Consider the following 18,198-nt stretch of genomic DNA (forward strand, 5'->3'; position numbering starts at 1 on the left):
TTAAAAAACTTGACAGCATTGTTTTATTGGTAGGTTTTACTCTTGTTTTCTATGTTTAAAATTTTCTTAGAAGGTCAAATAACCAAAGCAACTTTCTTCAAGAATCTTGCCTATGCAGATACAACCAGGTCATTCTCAGTTTTCTAATGGCAATGGAGGTTTGTACCTATGACTTTTGACATCCAGGAAACATAGTTTGAAAAGCTGAAGGTGCAAAAACGTGCCTTGGAACAGCGTTGGGGACTGTCACGTTTCCCTGAGTGTGCTGAATTATGAACTTGCCAAACAAAACCAACGTCTGATGCTTTAGTTATACTCAGTTTCTTATTAAAGGAATAGAATCCTTCCTGACTTCTGCAGCAATTCATGTGTTGCAAAATGAGATTAGGTAAAAAACATCATATAAGCTCAAACATCAATGTACTGTGATGAAAGAGAAGGAAAAAGGGATAGAGGCATAAAGGAAAAGGATTAGAAGCTGCTTAGATCTTGTTTTATACAAATGGTGGCTCCATCCATTTATTAGCAATCCTTAGTTTAGGTATCTTCATTGAATAGACTGTATTTTTTTTACTTCACAATTAACCCCAGGATATTACGAAATCCATGGGCCTCTTGACTCAACTTTGCCAGTGGGCTATTGCACTGCTACTTGTTGCACAGCTGGAAGTGAGATGGTCTTCTCATGAGTTTGAGCACTGCCATTCAGTGATGCATACACTGAGCAGAGCCTTTTGGGTGCATGTAATATGCTGTCCAACCACTGGCATTCAGGTTTCCAAAACTAGCCTACAAAATGGATGCTTTGCCTTTGCAGATATGAGCTGACTGTTGATGACAAGAAACAAAGCAAGAAGAATCCAGCAAAGGACAGGGCAGGGAAAAGCCCGGACAGCGTCAAGAAGTTTTATTTTGGTGGCTCTCCCCTCAGAACGCAGCAAGCCAACTTTACTGGCTGCATAAGCAACGCTTACTTCACTAGGTGCGTAGCATCCTCCCAAACACATCACCAGGCAGTTGCTGCCTAACAGCTTGAATAGTAGCTCAAGAGAACTGATTTATTGTCACAATAAAAATCCCTGTCTCATTTTCTGAGACTAGACAGCATGTGTGAATAAGTTTCTTACCTTATTTGCCATGGAATATGTTGGCACAGACCTGCTAGGTTAAGATATTATTAAAGTGAGAATAACTTGATGTAAATCAGCTTTCAGTCCTGCACCTGCTAATGCTGCTAGTGCAATGTATAATTTGCACAGCTGTAATTTACATTTATATTATGTAGCTTTCAGCTCGGCCTTTGAAACAAAATTATATTAAGGCATCTCACAGAAGCTGGGGAAGTTAGGAGTTTGGTCATGGGAAAATGGTCAGAATTTGTTGATCTTAATCGCTTTATGAAATGTTCCCCTCTAGAAAATTTTAAAGTGAATTTAATGCTGCAGATTGATACTCTCCATTGATGCAAGCATGGATACAACAGGCAGAGGCAGTACAGGCTGCCCGCATTACCCAAACATTGACTGGTAAATCTGTACTTTTATCCATGATCCAAGAATGAAAAAAAGCCCATCCAAACATCATTTAAACTATAAATATAAAATTCTGTGATTTTTATGAAAACAATTCCAACACTTGGAAAAAAGCTGTTCTTGTCATCCCCTCTTTGAAACACAGGTTGGATCGAGAGGTCGAAGTGGAAGATTTCCAGCAGTACTCTGAGAAAGTTCAGACTTCTTTGTATGGATGCCCTGTTGAATCTCCTCCAGTTGCTCTTCTCCACAAGAAAGGAAAAAACTCGTCAAAAGCCAAAGGAAACCGTAATAAAAAGGTTTGCTGCCAATTGCCCCAGTACCACCCTAGAGTTGATACAAACTGTGCCATGATGGGGAATTCTCCAAATTGTGGATCCAAAATGTACCACATGAAGACTATTTCAGATATATGAAGGAAAGGATCCTGTTCCTTTACATATTCCGTCACTGCAAATGACTGCCCTGACCCAACCTATCTGGCCTACACTTGCATCATTCTCTCTTGCTAGAATTGTAAAACAAAATCTATGACATCTTCAAAAAAGTACTGCAGAAACAAGCCTTCTTGATTTCTTCTATATCCTAAAGGCAATAAGCTTGCTTCTGTTCTCAGCTACTTCTAAGTGGCTCTCTCTACTCAGTACAATTAGCACACATTAATATAAATGTGAAAAAGAAACCTTCTTCCAGTATGCAGAATTTTTAGTCCGAGCATGTCCTCTTATGCCTACAGTACAGCTGATATCATCAAAAGCAGACAGGAAAAGATTCAATTAGGAAAACTGCATAAGAACTGAATTGCAATTATATTAGCAACACAAGTATTCTGTTTACCCCTTCTTCTGCCCTAAATCAGCATCTATAGTAGATCTGTTCAAGGAAAATTTGACTTGGACCCATTCCTGGTATTTTTGTAAAGAAAAAAATATATTACTAGCTTAGATAGAAATTATACTGTTATTTTATTATGTCCAATCTTAGTTAAAATTTCTGATTAATGGTTCTGTTTCTATAAAGGTCGGAAGAGATAAAGACAAGATTTCACAGCCTTCAATTGGCTTCAAAAAACTGTATCAAGAAGTGAATACACAAAGAGACCCTCAGTGCCACTTGCCCATGAATCCCAAGGCAACTGAACATGCGTATCAGTTTGGAGGAACAGCTAACAGCCGGCAAGAATTTGATCACATACCAAAGGATTTCAGTCAAAGGTAAAAGAACCTGAGAAATAAAAATTAAATATACTGAGGAGGAGAAAGATGCATTTCAAATAAAAAAAAGGACAGATATCTGCTGTTTCCCTGGCTTTTCCCTTTATATCTTAGCCCAATTTTTGTATAGAGCATGTTGTTAGGATATATTAAGAGGTGTTTCAGTTGAGTAAGAGCACTAAATACCATGTGTTTCCAGTTACATCGCTCTTGTGGAGATTTCGTCTGCATTGTATATTAACAAAATGTGTCTCCTTGTCTATTTGTATGTAGATTCTGAGCATGTTAGTTCTATATGAGCAATGCTTCTTTGGTCTCTTTACACAAGAAGTAATGGCATCAGACCAGAGCTGGAAAAGAACATGACAGTTCACCAAGAAATTAAGCAGTTATGTGTTCAGTGGACCTTGTCAGCTGTTTAATAGTTAGGAATCTACACAGTGCAGTGTATAAATAAAGCTATGAAAACCATGTCCAATTCAAGCCATAATGGAAATTCAAGTAATTAATAATGAGTCCAGATATTGTGGACATTTAATTCTCCAGCTCCCACAGAATGTGCCATAAGGTATGTTATGACCAACAAAGGATTCTGGTTTAATACTTTCCATGCAAGACTTCAAATTCAACAACACAGCACTTCCTGGAAGCATACCAGACTACTAACTCAGAAAAGAAGAGTGCTATTTCCTGACAAATAAAAAAAGCATTACATTCATTTTAATTCAATAGTGTTCTACTTAGGGCAGTCCTGATGGTGCCCATATGAAGAAGGAAAACCCAAACTCTAATACGTCTCTTCACCCCTATGAGACAGACTTGTTTTACAACTGTTATTACAGCTTCATCATTGTAATGTGCATTTAAAAAAACCAATGACTTGTGGTGTTTTAAAACAACCAATACTGGCAAGGGCCTAAGTGTGTGTGGAATGTACACACACGTGCAATGGGGAACGTATAGATCCTTCAGCAATACAAAGATTGGAAACTAGGCTAGTCACCTGACATGAGAAGCAGGAGTAATCAGTTCTGGCACGGTTCTACACCAGTACAGCTTTGCCATTTTTTAGACCTACAGTAATAATACCAATCACTCAAGAAATCTTCACCGTTGACAGTGTCAAACTAAGTCAGTATGACTTGCCATGTTGTCCTGGACTTCCCAAGGAACTACAGGGAAGGAGCTTAGCTGGAATAACATTAAAGATTTGTGAACTGTCGGGTCTCCATGCCATCACAGTTACAAAGTCTCCCAATGTTGCTGTTCAACAGGAATGGAAATGTAGGGTACATAGTGTCAGTTATGTGTGGCCTGTATTAATTTTATTCACTCCAGAGATTTTAGTTTCTTAAAACAAATTCCTTGCAAGGCAGCTTCTTCTCCAACTTTGACTTCTACTCCAAAAACCATTACAGAATGTTTCTTAGAAACACAACTTACGTAAAGGAGATGTATATTACTTTGGATGAGAGGAAAATCTCTGTTTTCCTTTACCTGCAGTTTGATTGAAGTCAATTACATCTGCTCTAATTTTATATTGTGTTTTTATGTGCCAGAGCTCAGTTCTCTATCAGTCTGAAAACTCACTCATCTCATGGAATGATTTTCTACGTCTCGGATCAAAAAGAGACCAACTTCATGGCCCTTTTTGTTGCTCATGGCCGACTGATTTTTATGTTTAATGCTGGTCATCAGAAGATAAGGATTAAGAGCCAAGAGAAATACAATGATGGCCTTTGGCACAATGTAAGTAAAAGAAAGCAATCATTATGATGGCATATGCTATCAAGGCTGCAGTAAAAGACATTGCTGATGTGACAGCTCAAGGAGTTTTCATTCATGTGTTCATAACCACACCTATACGTTGGGAAACTTCTGCCAAGATTTTTAAATCTTCCACACAACATTTTACCAAGTCATTAACTACGAATAGGAAAGTGAGTCAGTTATAAAAATCCAGCGATTCCCAACACTAACAGCTGAACAGAAGTGACCGAAACAAGCAGAACAGTGAGGCAATTAAGAGTTAAGTTACCTAGGAAAGGAATTACTAGGATAATTTTGTTCAGCAAATTTCTTTGAAGTGCCTAAGCTAGAAGTACAGCTGTCTTAGGCTCCCTCTGTAGTCTATGAATATAAAAAGACAATTTTAGGGATCAAGGTGAATTTCCCTCTGTAGGTGCCTCTTTCTCCTCACTGACTACAGAGCAAGTCTGCAGTTACTAAGTTCCTAACTTGGGCACTTAAATGTTTAAAGCAGGCTGGATGAATGCAGATCATAAAACTGATGAAGACCATGAAAATGCTAACAGTGATAGCACAGCAGCAATAAATCATATAGCCTAATATAAGATGGGCAGATCCCAGTAGACCTTGTGACACCTTGATTACCTCTGACTTGTACACCAAAATGTAAGAAAGACAGCAGTTTTACTATCTAGCCTCTGCATGAATGTGAAAAGAGAGGCTTGTCCAGAAAAGAATATTGGCAGTTAATAAAACAGGCTTGTAGAGTATCATTAACAAGTTTTTCTTCTCAAACTTCTTCTCTTCTTCCACTGCACAGGAGTGTTCCCTCAACAGATGAAAGTAATCTTCCAAATTTTTCTCCTTCCTTTCTAGGTGATATTTATTAGAGGAAAAAATATTGGTCGCTTGATAATTGATGGTCTCCGAGTACTGGAAGAACCTTTCAGCGGTAATGTTAATGCCTGGCAAGTCACTGAACCACTGTATATTGGGGGTGTAGCTCCAGGCAAAGCTGTAAAAAATATTCAGGTAAAGCAGACACCCATTACATTATCCCACACCTTTATGTACAGCTAATGCAAAAGCTGACTGTAAGGATGAATTCAGGCAAAAGCATACTATGATCTGAATCTTCAGCATGCTGAGGAGCACACAGCTCAGTTCAAGGGGATAGCAAAGCTCCCCCAGGTCTGGCATGGTGAAAGCTGCACCAGACTTCAATAGACTTGCAGCAGCAACTGGAAAGCCAGTGGTCCCCAAGGAACAGAGAAATTCTAGTGACATCCAAGCTTAGATAAGACAGGTGAAGTTAGGTGAGATCAGTTTTACCCTAAGGTCTGAGATATAGATGAGTTTTGGAGAGATTTTATTGTTATCTTAGTATCTCTGTTTTAAGACAGTACTTGAAATCAGAATTCTGCTCTACAACTTGGTACTGAAGTACATCGAAAGGAGCGTTCAAGCAAAAATGAACACAACCAAGTCTCTTTCAAGCTAATCTTCAGTGTTATGTGCCTAACTAGATAGATACACTAGTCAGAAAAAGTAGACCCCTGTCTTGCCTTGAGGGTACGAGGTATGTTTAACACTCCCTTGCTCTAGTTGCACTTTGTTTCTCACATTCAGTAAGGATTGTTTGAGAAACAACACAAGCTGGAGTTACCTTGAAGTCATCAGAGAGACATGAGAGGCAAGGAAAAGCATCTGTCCTGCTTCTCTTCTCTGGAAACTGTATTTTAATTCAAAACTGATGCACCAGACAATCACTGCCTTACAGCTCATAAACAAGTACAAATAACGACAGAAGAGTTCATTTCCTTCCACAAGCTCTTCATCTTCTAATCATGCTTTTTTTCCCCTCCTCAGATTAACTCTGTCTACAGTTTTAGTGGTTGTCTCAGCAATTTACAACTCAATGGAAGACCCATTACTTCAGCTTCGCAAACATTTAGTGTAACGCCTTGCTTTGAAGGCCCATCAGAAGCGGGAACATACTTTTCATCAGAAGGAGGATATGTCGTCCTTGGTAATACACTACTAAACAAATGTATCCCATAATAAGACTGTAGTGTTCACTGTGCTTCAGAATGGCATATTTCACTAAAGGATGTGGTAATTTCTGAGGCTGTGAGCTGTAAGGATTATCAGATAGAGATCATCATTGTGGTAAGCAGCTGATGTTGACAGGTCACAATGTCACCATGAAACTTAACAAGTTGTTACATAAATACATGTGTATGTTTGTATTTCAAATAATTAGAATAATTTCACAAGGAAACAGATTATAATATGGTAAAAATTATCATAGACATATAGAAGTCAATGTGGCTAAGACAAAGTACACCAGCAAATGGTCATCCCTTTGTTTTTTAATTAATAAAACAACATGTAATTCCAAAATCCTACGGAAAGGCTTTCTGCATGTCTTGATAACAAACAGCATGACAGAACACATATTTTCTGTCACTTACGCCTGCTGTGTTCCAGGAACTGTTTTATGAGGGGTTTTTGGTCACGTAGGCTCTAATCTGAACAGGAAAGGAAACTGCACAACCCTACCCATTGGCAACACCAAGAAGAATTAGATAGTGTTTCTAATTTGCTCTCTGGCCTGCCACCAGATTGAAAAAGGGGGTTTCTTCCAGTGAATCATCAAACTTCAAGTGAACTCCCACTCACTGTATAAAGACTGCTGAATGTTTAGCAAATTGCACAATAAGAAACTGCCAAAAAATACAGATAATTTACTTTCTGCTGTCCACTTCATTGCTAAGAAATATTTTTAAATAAAATAAATTTTTTTAATAATGAAAAAAAATAGACACCTTTATTAGTACTCCAAGCAAACATAATCAAAACAGAAGTCGAAATGGGTCATTGACGGCACACCATGCTATCTCTTCAAGTATGTGCACTGGCACACGTTTCAATAGTTTTAAAGACAGTAGAAATAAGTTCCCCACCCTGGGATTTGAATTTCTATTTTGATTTTGAATAAATGTCCAATTTCATCACTAACTCAGTACAAAAAGAATGTTACTCTTTTTACCTCACAGATGAATCCTTCAGTTTAGGCCTGAAATTTGAAGTTGTTTTTGAAATACGTCCACGAAGCAGCTCAGGAATTCTACTGCATGGTCACAGCGTGAATGGAGAGTACTTGAATATGCACATGAGAAATGGACAGGTACAATGAAGGTCACATTTCCTCCACTGCTTTGACTGGTTCCTCTCCTACCTACTTGGGCTTTGCTACATGTAGCTTTTGTCTTACAAATTTGCCATTAATTGATTCTTATTTCTCTCCTAAATATATTAACTGCTTAGATTAGGCAACCCAGATATCTATCTTAAAATACAAAAAATAACACCTAAGACAAAATCAGATTGCTTTACTGATACCAACTATAAATATTTAATGAGCAGTTGAGAAGAAGGAAGAGCACTAACTCGTTGGTGCTGCTCTTTCATCCACACATTAATAATGTATAACGTTTACAAGTAAGGTAACTATTGATGAATTTTTATTTCTTGTTTGTTAAAAGAGAAGTCTGGGTTGCGCTTAGTCTTTTTTTCCTTTAACATACATGTGTCTGATGGGGAGAGTGAGGCAAAGGGAAAGTTCTGATTGTCTGTTGATCTGGTTTCTAGAGCCTCTAGGCTGTCAATTGCAAGAGAGAGGTTTGAAATGAACTTACCAGATAGTTGTTGCTGTTGCTACTTTTTTCTTTTGTTCATTGCTAAAATCCAGGTCCCTTCATGCTATGTGTTGCACACATACAGTAATAGGTTGCACTCTAACTGGACAAAACAAGCAAAGGTTTAGAGCAAGGGAATTTTTTTTTTTTTCCCTTTTTGCAGAAAAGAAACTCAGGGCATAGTCAAGAGACTAAGCAGTGTGGATATTCTTTAACCACTGGAATAAACTACCCAGTATCTAACTGTCAAGCAAAGCAGAAGGGCATTTAAGTGAGGCTAGCTGTACCTCAGTTAGAAATTGCTGCATATCATGTCACACTTAAAGGTTACATCTTTATACAACTGGTCCAGCCTAGTACTGCTTATGTAAGGCTCTGATGGAAGGTTTGCACATCCAGAAACTTGTCTGGTTTTCCACCTGTATTAGTCTACCCAAAGATATTGCCTCTCTTACTGCTTCAAATCTCACCTCCTGTATTATGCATAAGCAATTCGTAAACAAAATTCATCCTGGAAAAGCAGCTCTTCCCTGCTTGTCACTGCAACAGGTACACCAATTACTTTCTTAGTAAGCATCCATGGTTCTTTTACCATTAACTATCTGCTCTCCTTGAATGCACTACCAAAGACCTGTCTCATGAAAACATTTTTACTGGACAAATAAGAATCATCAGCAACTTTAATTCATTTTTTAAATGTACCCATCTCTCTCTATCAGTACAGCTTGTCTGGATGACTTACTAAGGAGCCACTTTCTCTCATAATTCTGTATTTGTTTAATCACTCCTACATATTTTGTCCAAGAGTAGACAAAAGAGAACATAAGGATCATTTCATTTTTCTTTGCTGGTGCCCTTGTGGAAAAAAAGTTTAAAAATTCCTTAGTTACAACTATACTGAAAGAGAGATCCTCTAAAATTAAATAGAAGTTGTTTCCTTGCAATGTTTTAAGTCAACAAGGTGTCAGCATTATCAGGGACAACTTAGACATTTGAAAAGCCTGAGTGGCTGGACTCAGTGTTTTGAGTTCTCTGGCAATCACTACTGGGAACCTTGTGCCCTGCAATACAGACACAATGCTACTCTGCCACTGCTGTAACATTTCCATGCAGAAAGATATTAATCCACTTAACTAAAGCAGAGGTGCAAAATTCAGAGTTAGGTTCAATTTCTAGCTCTGCCAGAGATTTGTTGGTAAAATTGAACAAGTAAAAGTCGTTCTTAAGTTCCCTATCTATTCCTTTCCCACATCTTGTCTGTTTGTTTATGCTTGGGTTTTTCATGACTGTTTTCCTTATTAAGTGGCTACCAAGATGCCAAAACATCATATGATGCCTCTAAACACTAATTTACCACACAGGAAATTACAGAGTAGCAATAGTAGAAAATCTGAGTGAAATTAGCTGTTATTTTTTAATCTTTTTTTGAACTCTTCCTTGAGTTCAAAACAGAAATGTTGCAGAACTGTTGAATATAGAAAAAAAAAATAAAACCAAAACCAATGCAACAACTATATCAGTGAATTAGAAAGGTGCTTTATTTTAAAGAATTTCATGAAATTGTGTTTTTCTTTCACATGCTAGACATGTTTTGAGTGGGGAATACAGCATTGTTACAACAGAAGGAAAAAAGAGAATGGGGGGGCTTACAGTGATAACTACATTATTTTCCCCTAGGTTACAGTGAAACTGAATAATGGAATCAGGGATTTTTCAACTTCAGTGACACTGAAACAGAGTCTCTGCGATGGCAGGTGGCACCGAATTGCAGGTCAGTAAACACGATCATCCTGTAAGGAAGGTAACAGAGCCCGGTTCTCCCTCCCCAGATATCCATCTCCACGGGCTAGTGCACTGGCAATGGAATCATATTTTCAGTTCTTCCTTTTCACCCTGTCAGGACACAAGTTTGTGTGAAAGACAGTCATATTCGTCTCTGAGATATAGGAATTGCAGAGAGCTTCCTGGGAGGACAAGCAGAAGTTCCTACAAAGAACAAGCTCCTTGTTCAAAGAACAGAAGACAGCCTAGCTGAAATGCTGACAACTTTTCCTAAGTCATCTACCAGCTGATACTCTTCCCAATTAGAGGTTAAATAAGTCAGTAGAATGTAGTAGGCACAAGTTTATGCTACCCTTAAGGGTGAAATAACAGGACAGATCTGGGGAGTGCCTGCCTCGCACAGAAAGATGTCTACAGTCAGGATTGTGCCTCTGTGCTAGACAGCCATCCTTCTTTCCTGGGTTTGAAAGTCCAAAAGTACGTCTAAACCTCAGGTACTAACTCCGTTAGCTTCCTGTCTAGATGCTGACCTGGGATGTCTCCCAGCATCACATCCAGAAGGGATCTGAGTGTACCCTTTCCCATGCATTCTGGTTTCCTTCTGAAGAAAACCCAGGCACATAAGCAAGGAGGAAAATTCACTGTGTTCTAGTACGTCCCCTACTGGGAATGATTTGGCAAAGTTTTTCTGAGCCACATGCCATTGTATGCTCATACCCTGCAGTCTAGAGAGCTGCCAGCAATCAACAGCCCCACTCAAAAGCACCCTTGCTCCCACACTATATCTTCCATTGGTCCTGCTCTATGCCAGAATCTGCCCACATATTGTCACTGATGGCTCACACCCAATATAGCAAACGCTAAATCAAACTACTCAGATCAAACAGCTAACTCCTGTCTGTCATAGAAAACTCACATACTACCTCTTACAATCTTCTTGATCCCTGTTCCTTCTCCTTTCAGTTATTAGAGATGCTAATGTGGTGCAGCTGGATGTAGACTCTGAAGTCAACCATGTGGTAGGACCACTAAATCCAAAGGCAACTGACCACAGGGAACCAGTGTTTATTGGAGGCGTACCAGGTAAGTTTTTGGCAGCTTTGTGGTAAGTAGTTCTCAAATTTCAACACGGTTTCCAGAGAAAGCACAGAAACCTAGTTTTCATTTCAAAAAAGAACAAAACGTATCTCATGTGAACAATCTGGTAAAATTCAAAGGCTCAAGAGCTAATCAGAAATGTTCTGCCTCAAGTTCTCAAAGGAAAAAAAAGCTCTACCTCATTGAAATCAAAATGTTCACAGTTGACGGAGGTCAGTAAGGACTCACTAGAGAAACCAGCCAGCTAGAAAAAAAATCGGGTTTTTTCCATTTTACTTTCCAGTGTGGTTTTACTAGTTTTTAAGAAGTGATTTATTTATTTATGGGATTGGAAACTCACTGTCACTGTAACCGGACTCTCAAGGTTTTGTTGCTGGTAGGTTTCTTTTCTTCAAGCAATGGCATCTTTGAACACAAGACAAAACATGAAGATTCTTTTTCTGACTAGTGATTTCTATTGCACAGATGTCTGCTAATGTGAATTTGTGACTCACAGACCATCTGTGTAGCGTGGGCCAAGATTACTACATTTACTTCCCTTATTCAACAGATAGAGCTACTCTGTTGGGGTTCATATACAAACTGTAATCAACACGACGTGATTCAATTTTTAAGTAATCTCCTGTACATTTCTCATTGAAAACATGCAGCATTATTTCTCTGTGCCTTGCATGTCAATCATGAACAGCCCTAACTACAAAATTTATTATATTGCTTATCTTGGATTAGTGGCTTGAGTGCGTGATGTTCTCATCCATCCCACAGTACCAGGAGGAAAAATGAGCCTAAAGGGAATAATAAAATCTATGTGCAGATGCCTGTTCACTCTTTAAATCCAAACTGGAATTTTATTAGGACAGAACTCTTCCCAGAGAGGTAATATAAAGTGGTAATTGCAAATGCTGTTCTGCTTCATAATAGAGCCTTCTACTTCTACATTAATTATAGAATACTAAAGTAAAGCCATACACTGGTATAATGTTATTATCACCCTGGCACAGAAAAATCTTACAAAGAACTTCACAACAACAAACGATATAATACTAACTAATACCATGTAAATATAGTAAACTAAATGCAAACTAACAAATCCGACACAGATGACAATACATGAAATGTTAAAAGAAATTGCAAACACGCACCCTGGGATTCATCTACTCTGTTACTTAAAAGAAAATGCAGTTGTAAAAAAAACACAAGATCAGGCCTCTATCGACTATGTATTATCAAGAGTTTTACATAAATGTAGATAACTCCCCATACTTACTCTCATGGCCTCTAGGAGGCTGGCAGTAGGCCAGACATTTTAAAAGACCCAGAGAAGATTCAGCAGAGCTGCAGTTAGTAGCAAATTTAGAAGATTCTGCCACCAAACTGATTATTTTGGCTATCATGAGCTCTAATTTTTTAATATGTTTTTTTAAATCTGCTTCTTCCAGAGTCTCTGCTAACGTCCAGCCTGACCACACGCAACTCCTTCATTGGCTGCATTCGTAACTTCATGATTGATGAAAAACCAGTGAGTTTTAGTAAAGCAGCTTTGGTCAGTGGTGCTGTAAGCATCAATACCTGTCCAGCAGCCTGATAGTGCACTGCACCAATCCTGTAAAGTTCCTTAGACCACAGAAAGAAAAATAGAACAAAAGAAACCACATTCATCAAGAAAAGAAGAATGAATATATCAAGAATCCATCTACAGAAAGCAGTATGTTTAAGGGTCACTTCTAATGTTTATGTGCAAACAAAAAAATCACTGAAGAATAAAGGGCTGTTGCTTCTGCACTTCTCTTACTATACCACAAGAGTGAGCTTTACCATTTCTTATAGTGTATCTGTGGCCGGTCTGTTACACGAAAATGTGTGATTATAAAAGAAATTAAAATTATATTAAATATATTACTTTCAAGATAGATCCTCCACATCATTTCATTCCATACCTTAGGTCACCTTTTGTTTCACAGGAAAAGATCTGCTAATGCACATTAAAGAATAAAGCTAGATAATTCACTTACATCGCAAATAACTTTGTTGAAAGATATTTATTTTTTTAACTTTCCATCCAACTCATTTACATATTCCTCAAAATGGGGCAGAGAGCATACCAATTATGTAATCCTACAAAAAAAAAAAGAAAAACTAAAATTTTTATTCCACTTCTAGACTTTATGGATATGTTCTAGCATAACGTGAAGATAGGATGTATATCTTCTAAGACAGACACTTGATATAACCGATCAGGTAATTTCAGAGCAATACTTACCTTACATAGGAAGTGAGAGGAGAGACAAAATTCCAAGTTTTTTCTCTAAGTTTTTAAATACACTTACATACAAACACAGCACTAAATCCACACTCTCATTGTGATCTCATTTGCACTAATGTAAGGAAAGCAAACACAAAGCATAGAAAGCAGAATCATAGTCACAGTCTCAGGCAAATCCCTTATCACACAAAATCACTACTTACTTGTGAGACTGCTGCAGGACTTCAGTTTACAGCAGTAATCCTCAAACTGGGACCATGTTCCTGTGAAATGTACCCCAGAAGATATGCTGCTGCAGAGGAGCTGGGGGTGAAATAGGAAGATGTAAACAGAAAGCAAAACGGGCTGCAAATCTGAGCTATGTTAAAACCATAGAAGGCAGATGGAAGTCAGTACTAAGCTTTAGCTCACAGTATGCCTGAACATCTAACAAACAGGAGTCACTTGCAAAACTTAGTCTCTTCAGTGACAACCTACAAGGCATCAAAGCCATTTAGGTTTCTTTTATTTAAAGAATAAACTACTGTTGACAGAAAGTTTTATTATTGCTGGGCAAATTATTGTTGGAACCAACTCAAAACAAGACCAGCTGCAAAGCAGGAAAGTATGAAAGGTGAAAACAAAGGACAACACCCTACAGACTAGAAATTAATAGGAGCTCATCTGGAAAACACACAAGTGACAACTGGAATCCAAAGACCTTGAATCTGTGGACAGCTGGAGGAACCACCAGAATAAGATACATGTGTAAGCACTAGTCAGTAGCTTCTGTACTATTCTCTCAGTAAGAGGCTTTGACAGATTGAAGCGGTCTTGGCTTACTTTGGATAAAGAACTGCAACCTCTGGACAGATTGGCACAGGAACTCTCTGGCAGCTGGGACGCCATCACTGCCTCTCCACTCGCCTCAAGTCCAGTGTTGGGTGGTAAGTGAATGAGAGAAGATAGCGTGGGTCCAACAGCCACGGTCTCTCCTTCCACCAGCCTTGTCAGCTCTGCTCATGCTTTCAGCCCCATGCCTGTTGTAATTGCCTTCTCCTGGACAGGGCTCCCATTCTCTTCCCTGCAATTCTCAGGCAATATGTGCGCAGGACTGATTCCCTTCCCAACCCTGTGGGGAGGTCCCCTGCTTCTGAGAGTGGTATAGAGTCCCCTCTTTTTGTCACTCCATAGCCCACCATTCATACTTCAGAAGCAATCAGGAAGAGTACCCCTCTGCAGTCTCTCTGAATCAAGCATATCATGGGTCTTCAAATGCAGTTGCCTTCAAATGCCATCTTTGTCTCAGATACCAAAACCAGTATGCCTGCTCAACTCTTTCCTGCTCCCAGCTACTACTTAGACTCTGAACAGAAGACATTTAGAGCTTTTGGTTCAAGATTTTTTATTATCCTAAACCCCAACATTGGGGTTGAGGAGGAACGTCCTCAGATCAGTGAGCTGGGTTCCCAGTGGGTACCAGAGGCCACACATGGTATCAGGGCTGTGCAGCTGGGAGCAAGGGTACAAAAAAAAGAAGTCTCTCCTTCCAGTGGCAGCAAGTTGTTAGATTGGCTCAATCGATCTCATGACACCACAAACTGAGCTAACCTTCCTCAGGCCCTGGTCTCCAGGACCCTATAGCTGGAGAGAAAAGAACAGCAGATTCCCTGCTTAGATAGGTTCGTTACAACGATTACTGAAATTCCTTTCAAGGTTGTCTGCAGCTGCTAAGCAGAGATAGCCAGGAATAGCATATGCTTGCGCACCCTAAGAGCATCACAGTTTAGTGAATGCTAGTATTACACAGAACATTCTATGGTACATACATACATACAGGTACATACATACTCAGAACATTTTTCCATCTTACACCTACTTCAAACTGAAGGATATTTTCTCATACTCACATCCAAGCTCTGTGAATAAACAATATTTTTCTTAGCCATATTTGCTGCAATGAGATTTGGTTTTGTTCAGTGGATTTACATTTAAGAATGACTTTTCTGATTAATCAGTCCTTTGCATACTTTATATATGGAAAACTAAAAATACAGTAAAATAGCATGTGAATAAAAAGCACATTAAAATTTCATAAACTGCTACCATTCAATTTACTTCTCTTTACTTTATCACCAGCTAATCAAACACAGCAGTATTTGTGGAGGACATCTTCCTCAATTTTCCTTTCTAGGCCTCAGAGATGCAGGTTTTCCCTCTGCAAAACAGGGTTTCCAAAGAAAAATACTATAAACCAGAGGATACTTGCAGACTCAGGAGAGAGCAGAGAATAATGCAAATTCCCCTGCTTCCAACATCCACATAGACCTTGAAATTACCACTCCATATGCACCAAAGAAAGTCTGTATGTGATACATTACATTACACACACCTCCATATTAACTTCAAAGCTCCTGGTGTTTAAGAGAAGGCAACTGCCTAAGCCAAAATCCTCCCAGAATTCAATTTGTCTTCTGTATCTATCTTAAAAAAACATAACTCAAAAGTACAAAAACTTTCATCTACAAAGATTGGGGAAAAACCTTCAAGTTCTGAGGTACATTGTCAGACCGTCCATTTGCATTCTCAATATTAACTACCTCAATTCTGCAGAAAGCCTACAAAAAAAATAAGCACTGACCCTAATGAGTTTATAACTTTTCTCTGCCACCTTCAAGGTTTTAGTAAGTATTGTTATAGCCATTATCTAAATCAGGGCTACAAATACACTATTCTATCATGGAATATTCTGAAATTTGACATTTGCATGGGTACATAAGAAAGAATCCAATTTCAAGTTGAAATACTCAACAAACTGCTTCAAATATTTAATTAGGATCTCTGCCCCCTCTCTCTCTTATTTCTAAATATCTGTAGAGATCTCCCATAGTTAAAGGTTCTTACCAACCTTTCCTTCTCCTCAAGGATCAAGAGTACGGACAACAGCCTGAAAAGGAAAATGAAAGAAGAAGAGTTACTGGTCTGACAGTAATTCCCCAAAAGGCAACCATTTTAAGTGGAAACAAAAAACAAACAAAACAAAAAAAAACACAAACAAAAACAAAATAACAAACCTTCATATGTGAACTAGGCCCTGATATAAATCAAGGAATAACATTAGTTCAAATTCCACTGTGTTCTTTAAAACATAAAACATTAGTTCAAATTCCACTGTGTTCTCCCTACAGCAGCATGTGGCCTAAATGGTCAAATGACTGTCATTAAAAAAATGCTGAAAGCATAGCACATCTATTTAACTTGTGATGTACATTTGCCTTTTGTGATGGTTGGGATTTAAGGGTTATTCACATATTCACACAGTGGTCCCTATCAACCCATTTTCTCTCAATAACATAGTAAGTTATTCCTACAATTCAATTATTCAATTTGTGTTCCAAAGCTATGGAATGCTATTACTGTATAGCATCAACAACAAAAAGATACTGAGAAAATAAGGGTAAGAAACACACATTAGCATAAGACTTTTGATTAAATGATTAACGTAGACAAAAAGTCTCTGAGGGGACCTGACTAGATTGATGCATTTATACTATGGTAGATGAAGTAGAGCTTCATCATCTACAGTGAAACAAAAAGTCAGTGTGTGATTATTTCTTTCACATAGTTGAGCTGCCCGTTTCATTAAACCTCTGAGCACATGCATCAAGCCAAACTGGTTATTAAGCATGCACTTCCTGCCCTTGGTCCTCCTTTGAAAGCTTGAAAATATTCCCACATGAATATGAATCTCAATTGCATCTCTGATTCACAATGTTTCCAAGCTCAGCGAGCATAATCACTTTACATTTGCCATCACAGTCCTCTTAATAGTATATTGGAAGCCAAAGCACAGAGTTTCCTGCTGCAATCTCATGTTCAACGGAGTGAATCCCATTAAGCTGAATCTTGACGGGACACAGAACAAGTAGAAAGTGTAACTAACTACACAAGAAGAAAGTGAGGCAGACAAAGTAATATTAAGAGATTTCTGTAGACTTTAAATTAAGCTTTAGAATGCTTAGAAGCAATGTTGTACTGCTTTTAGCCTAAGTAAGGTCAAAAAGAGCCGTGAAGGGAAGACTTTAAGGACATGATGGTAGGCAAGAAGTATAGAAAGTTTCACATCTAGTAGCTAGAACAGACCACAGCCTACAGATTCTGACCAGTTCAGGTAACTACAGGGAACAAAATTAAGCTATAGGTTACATCTAGTCTGTCCAGAGAGAGATGAGAAATTACTACCTGCTCTCCTGATTAGTATTCATGTAGTTTTACACTTGTGATTCGTTTATAAAAGAAGCATTTGAGGTACTATTACTCTATACATGCTAAACCTTCCCCCTGCCTATAAGACTGAAGCCATTGGTCCTTTGCAACTTCAAACGTGAAGCTTGAGTAAGCTTGGGTCGCTCATTTCTTTTTCTTAAGAACAATACGAATCTCGAGTAGACGGATTCTTCTCTTTCAATTAAGTTTAAAAAAATTAGTCTTGACATGTATTTCTTATATATAATGCATTATTACATTGTATCGTAGAATATTGTATTTGCTGCAATATATATTTAATCTTTCCAGGGAAGTTTTTTAAAATAGTTGTCTGGTATAACTTTATTTTCCTGGGGACTTACAACTGATCTCTACAGGATCCTACGTCATGTCCAGGAGTCAGCACCTTGGTTCTTCCAGAGCAAATAAAGGATTAAGATACACTGAACTTCAGATTTCTATTAAGAATTTCATTTAGCAAATTTTGTTTGCACAACAGCACTAGAAATAATATATTTGGAAAAAGCATATTTTGTTGGATAGTTTTAGCCATAAAACCTAATGAACTGGGTTGCATGGAAGTACTTTCGCTCTCCCACGGGAAACAGAAATGC

At 38.3% G+C, this 18,198-nt stretch overlaps 1 protein-coding gene across 1 annotated transcript in view; it reads left to right on the forward strand.

The window, feature by feature from the left end:
- LAMA4 (laminin, alpha 4) overlaps positions 1 to 13,068 on the forward strand; it is a 105,947-nt gene extending 92,879 nt beyond the window's left edge. The window contains exons 29-38 of the mRNA XM_009893607.1: positions 818 to 982; positions 1,678 to 1,831; positions 2,553 to 2,746; positions 4,306 to 4,495; positions 5,372 to 5,527; positions 6,365 to 6,524; positions 7,555 to 7,685; positions 9,874 to 9,967; positions 10,942 to 11,061; positions 12,516 to 13,068. Of these exons, the coding sequence (XP_009891909.1) occupies positions 818 to 982; positions 1,678 to 1,831; positions 2,553 to 2,746; positions 4,306 to 4,495; positions 5,372 to 5,527; positions 6,365 to 6,524; positions 7,555 to 7,685; positions 9,874 to 9,967; positions 10,942 to 11,061; positions 12,516 to 12,661 (1,510 nt within the window). The 3' untranslated portion in view covers positions 12,662 to 13,068. The remainder of the gene's footprint in view (positions 1 to 817; positions 983 to 1,677; positions 1,832 to 2,552; positions 2,747 to 4,305; positions 4,496 to 5,371; positions 5,528 to 6,364; positions 6,525 to 7,554; positions 7,686 to 9,873; positions 9,968 to 10,941; positions 11,062 to 12,515) is intronic.
- The last annotated feature ends 5,130 nt before the right edge of the window (positions 13,069 to 18,198 follow it).

The sequence above is a fragment of the Charadrius vociferus genome, unplaced genomic scaffold (assembly GCF_000708025.1).
Source record: "Charadrius vociferus isolate BGI_N301 unplaced genomic scaffold, ASM70802v2 scaffold359, whole genome shotgun sequence".
NCBI lineage: Eukaryota > Metazoa > Chordata > Aves > Charadriiformes > Charadriidae > Charadrius > Charadrius vociferus.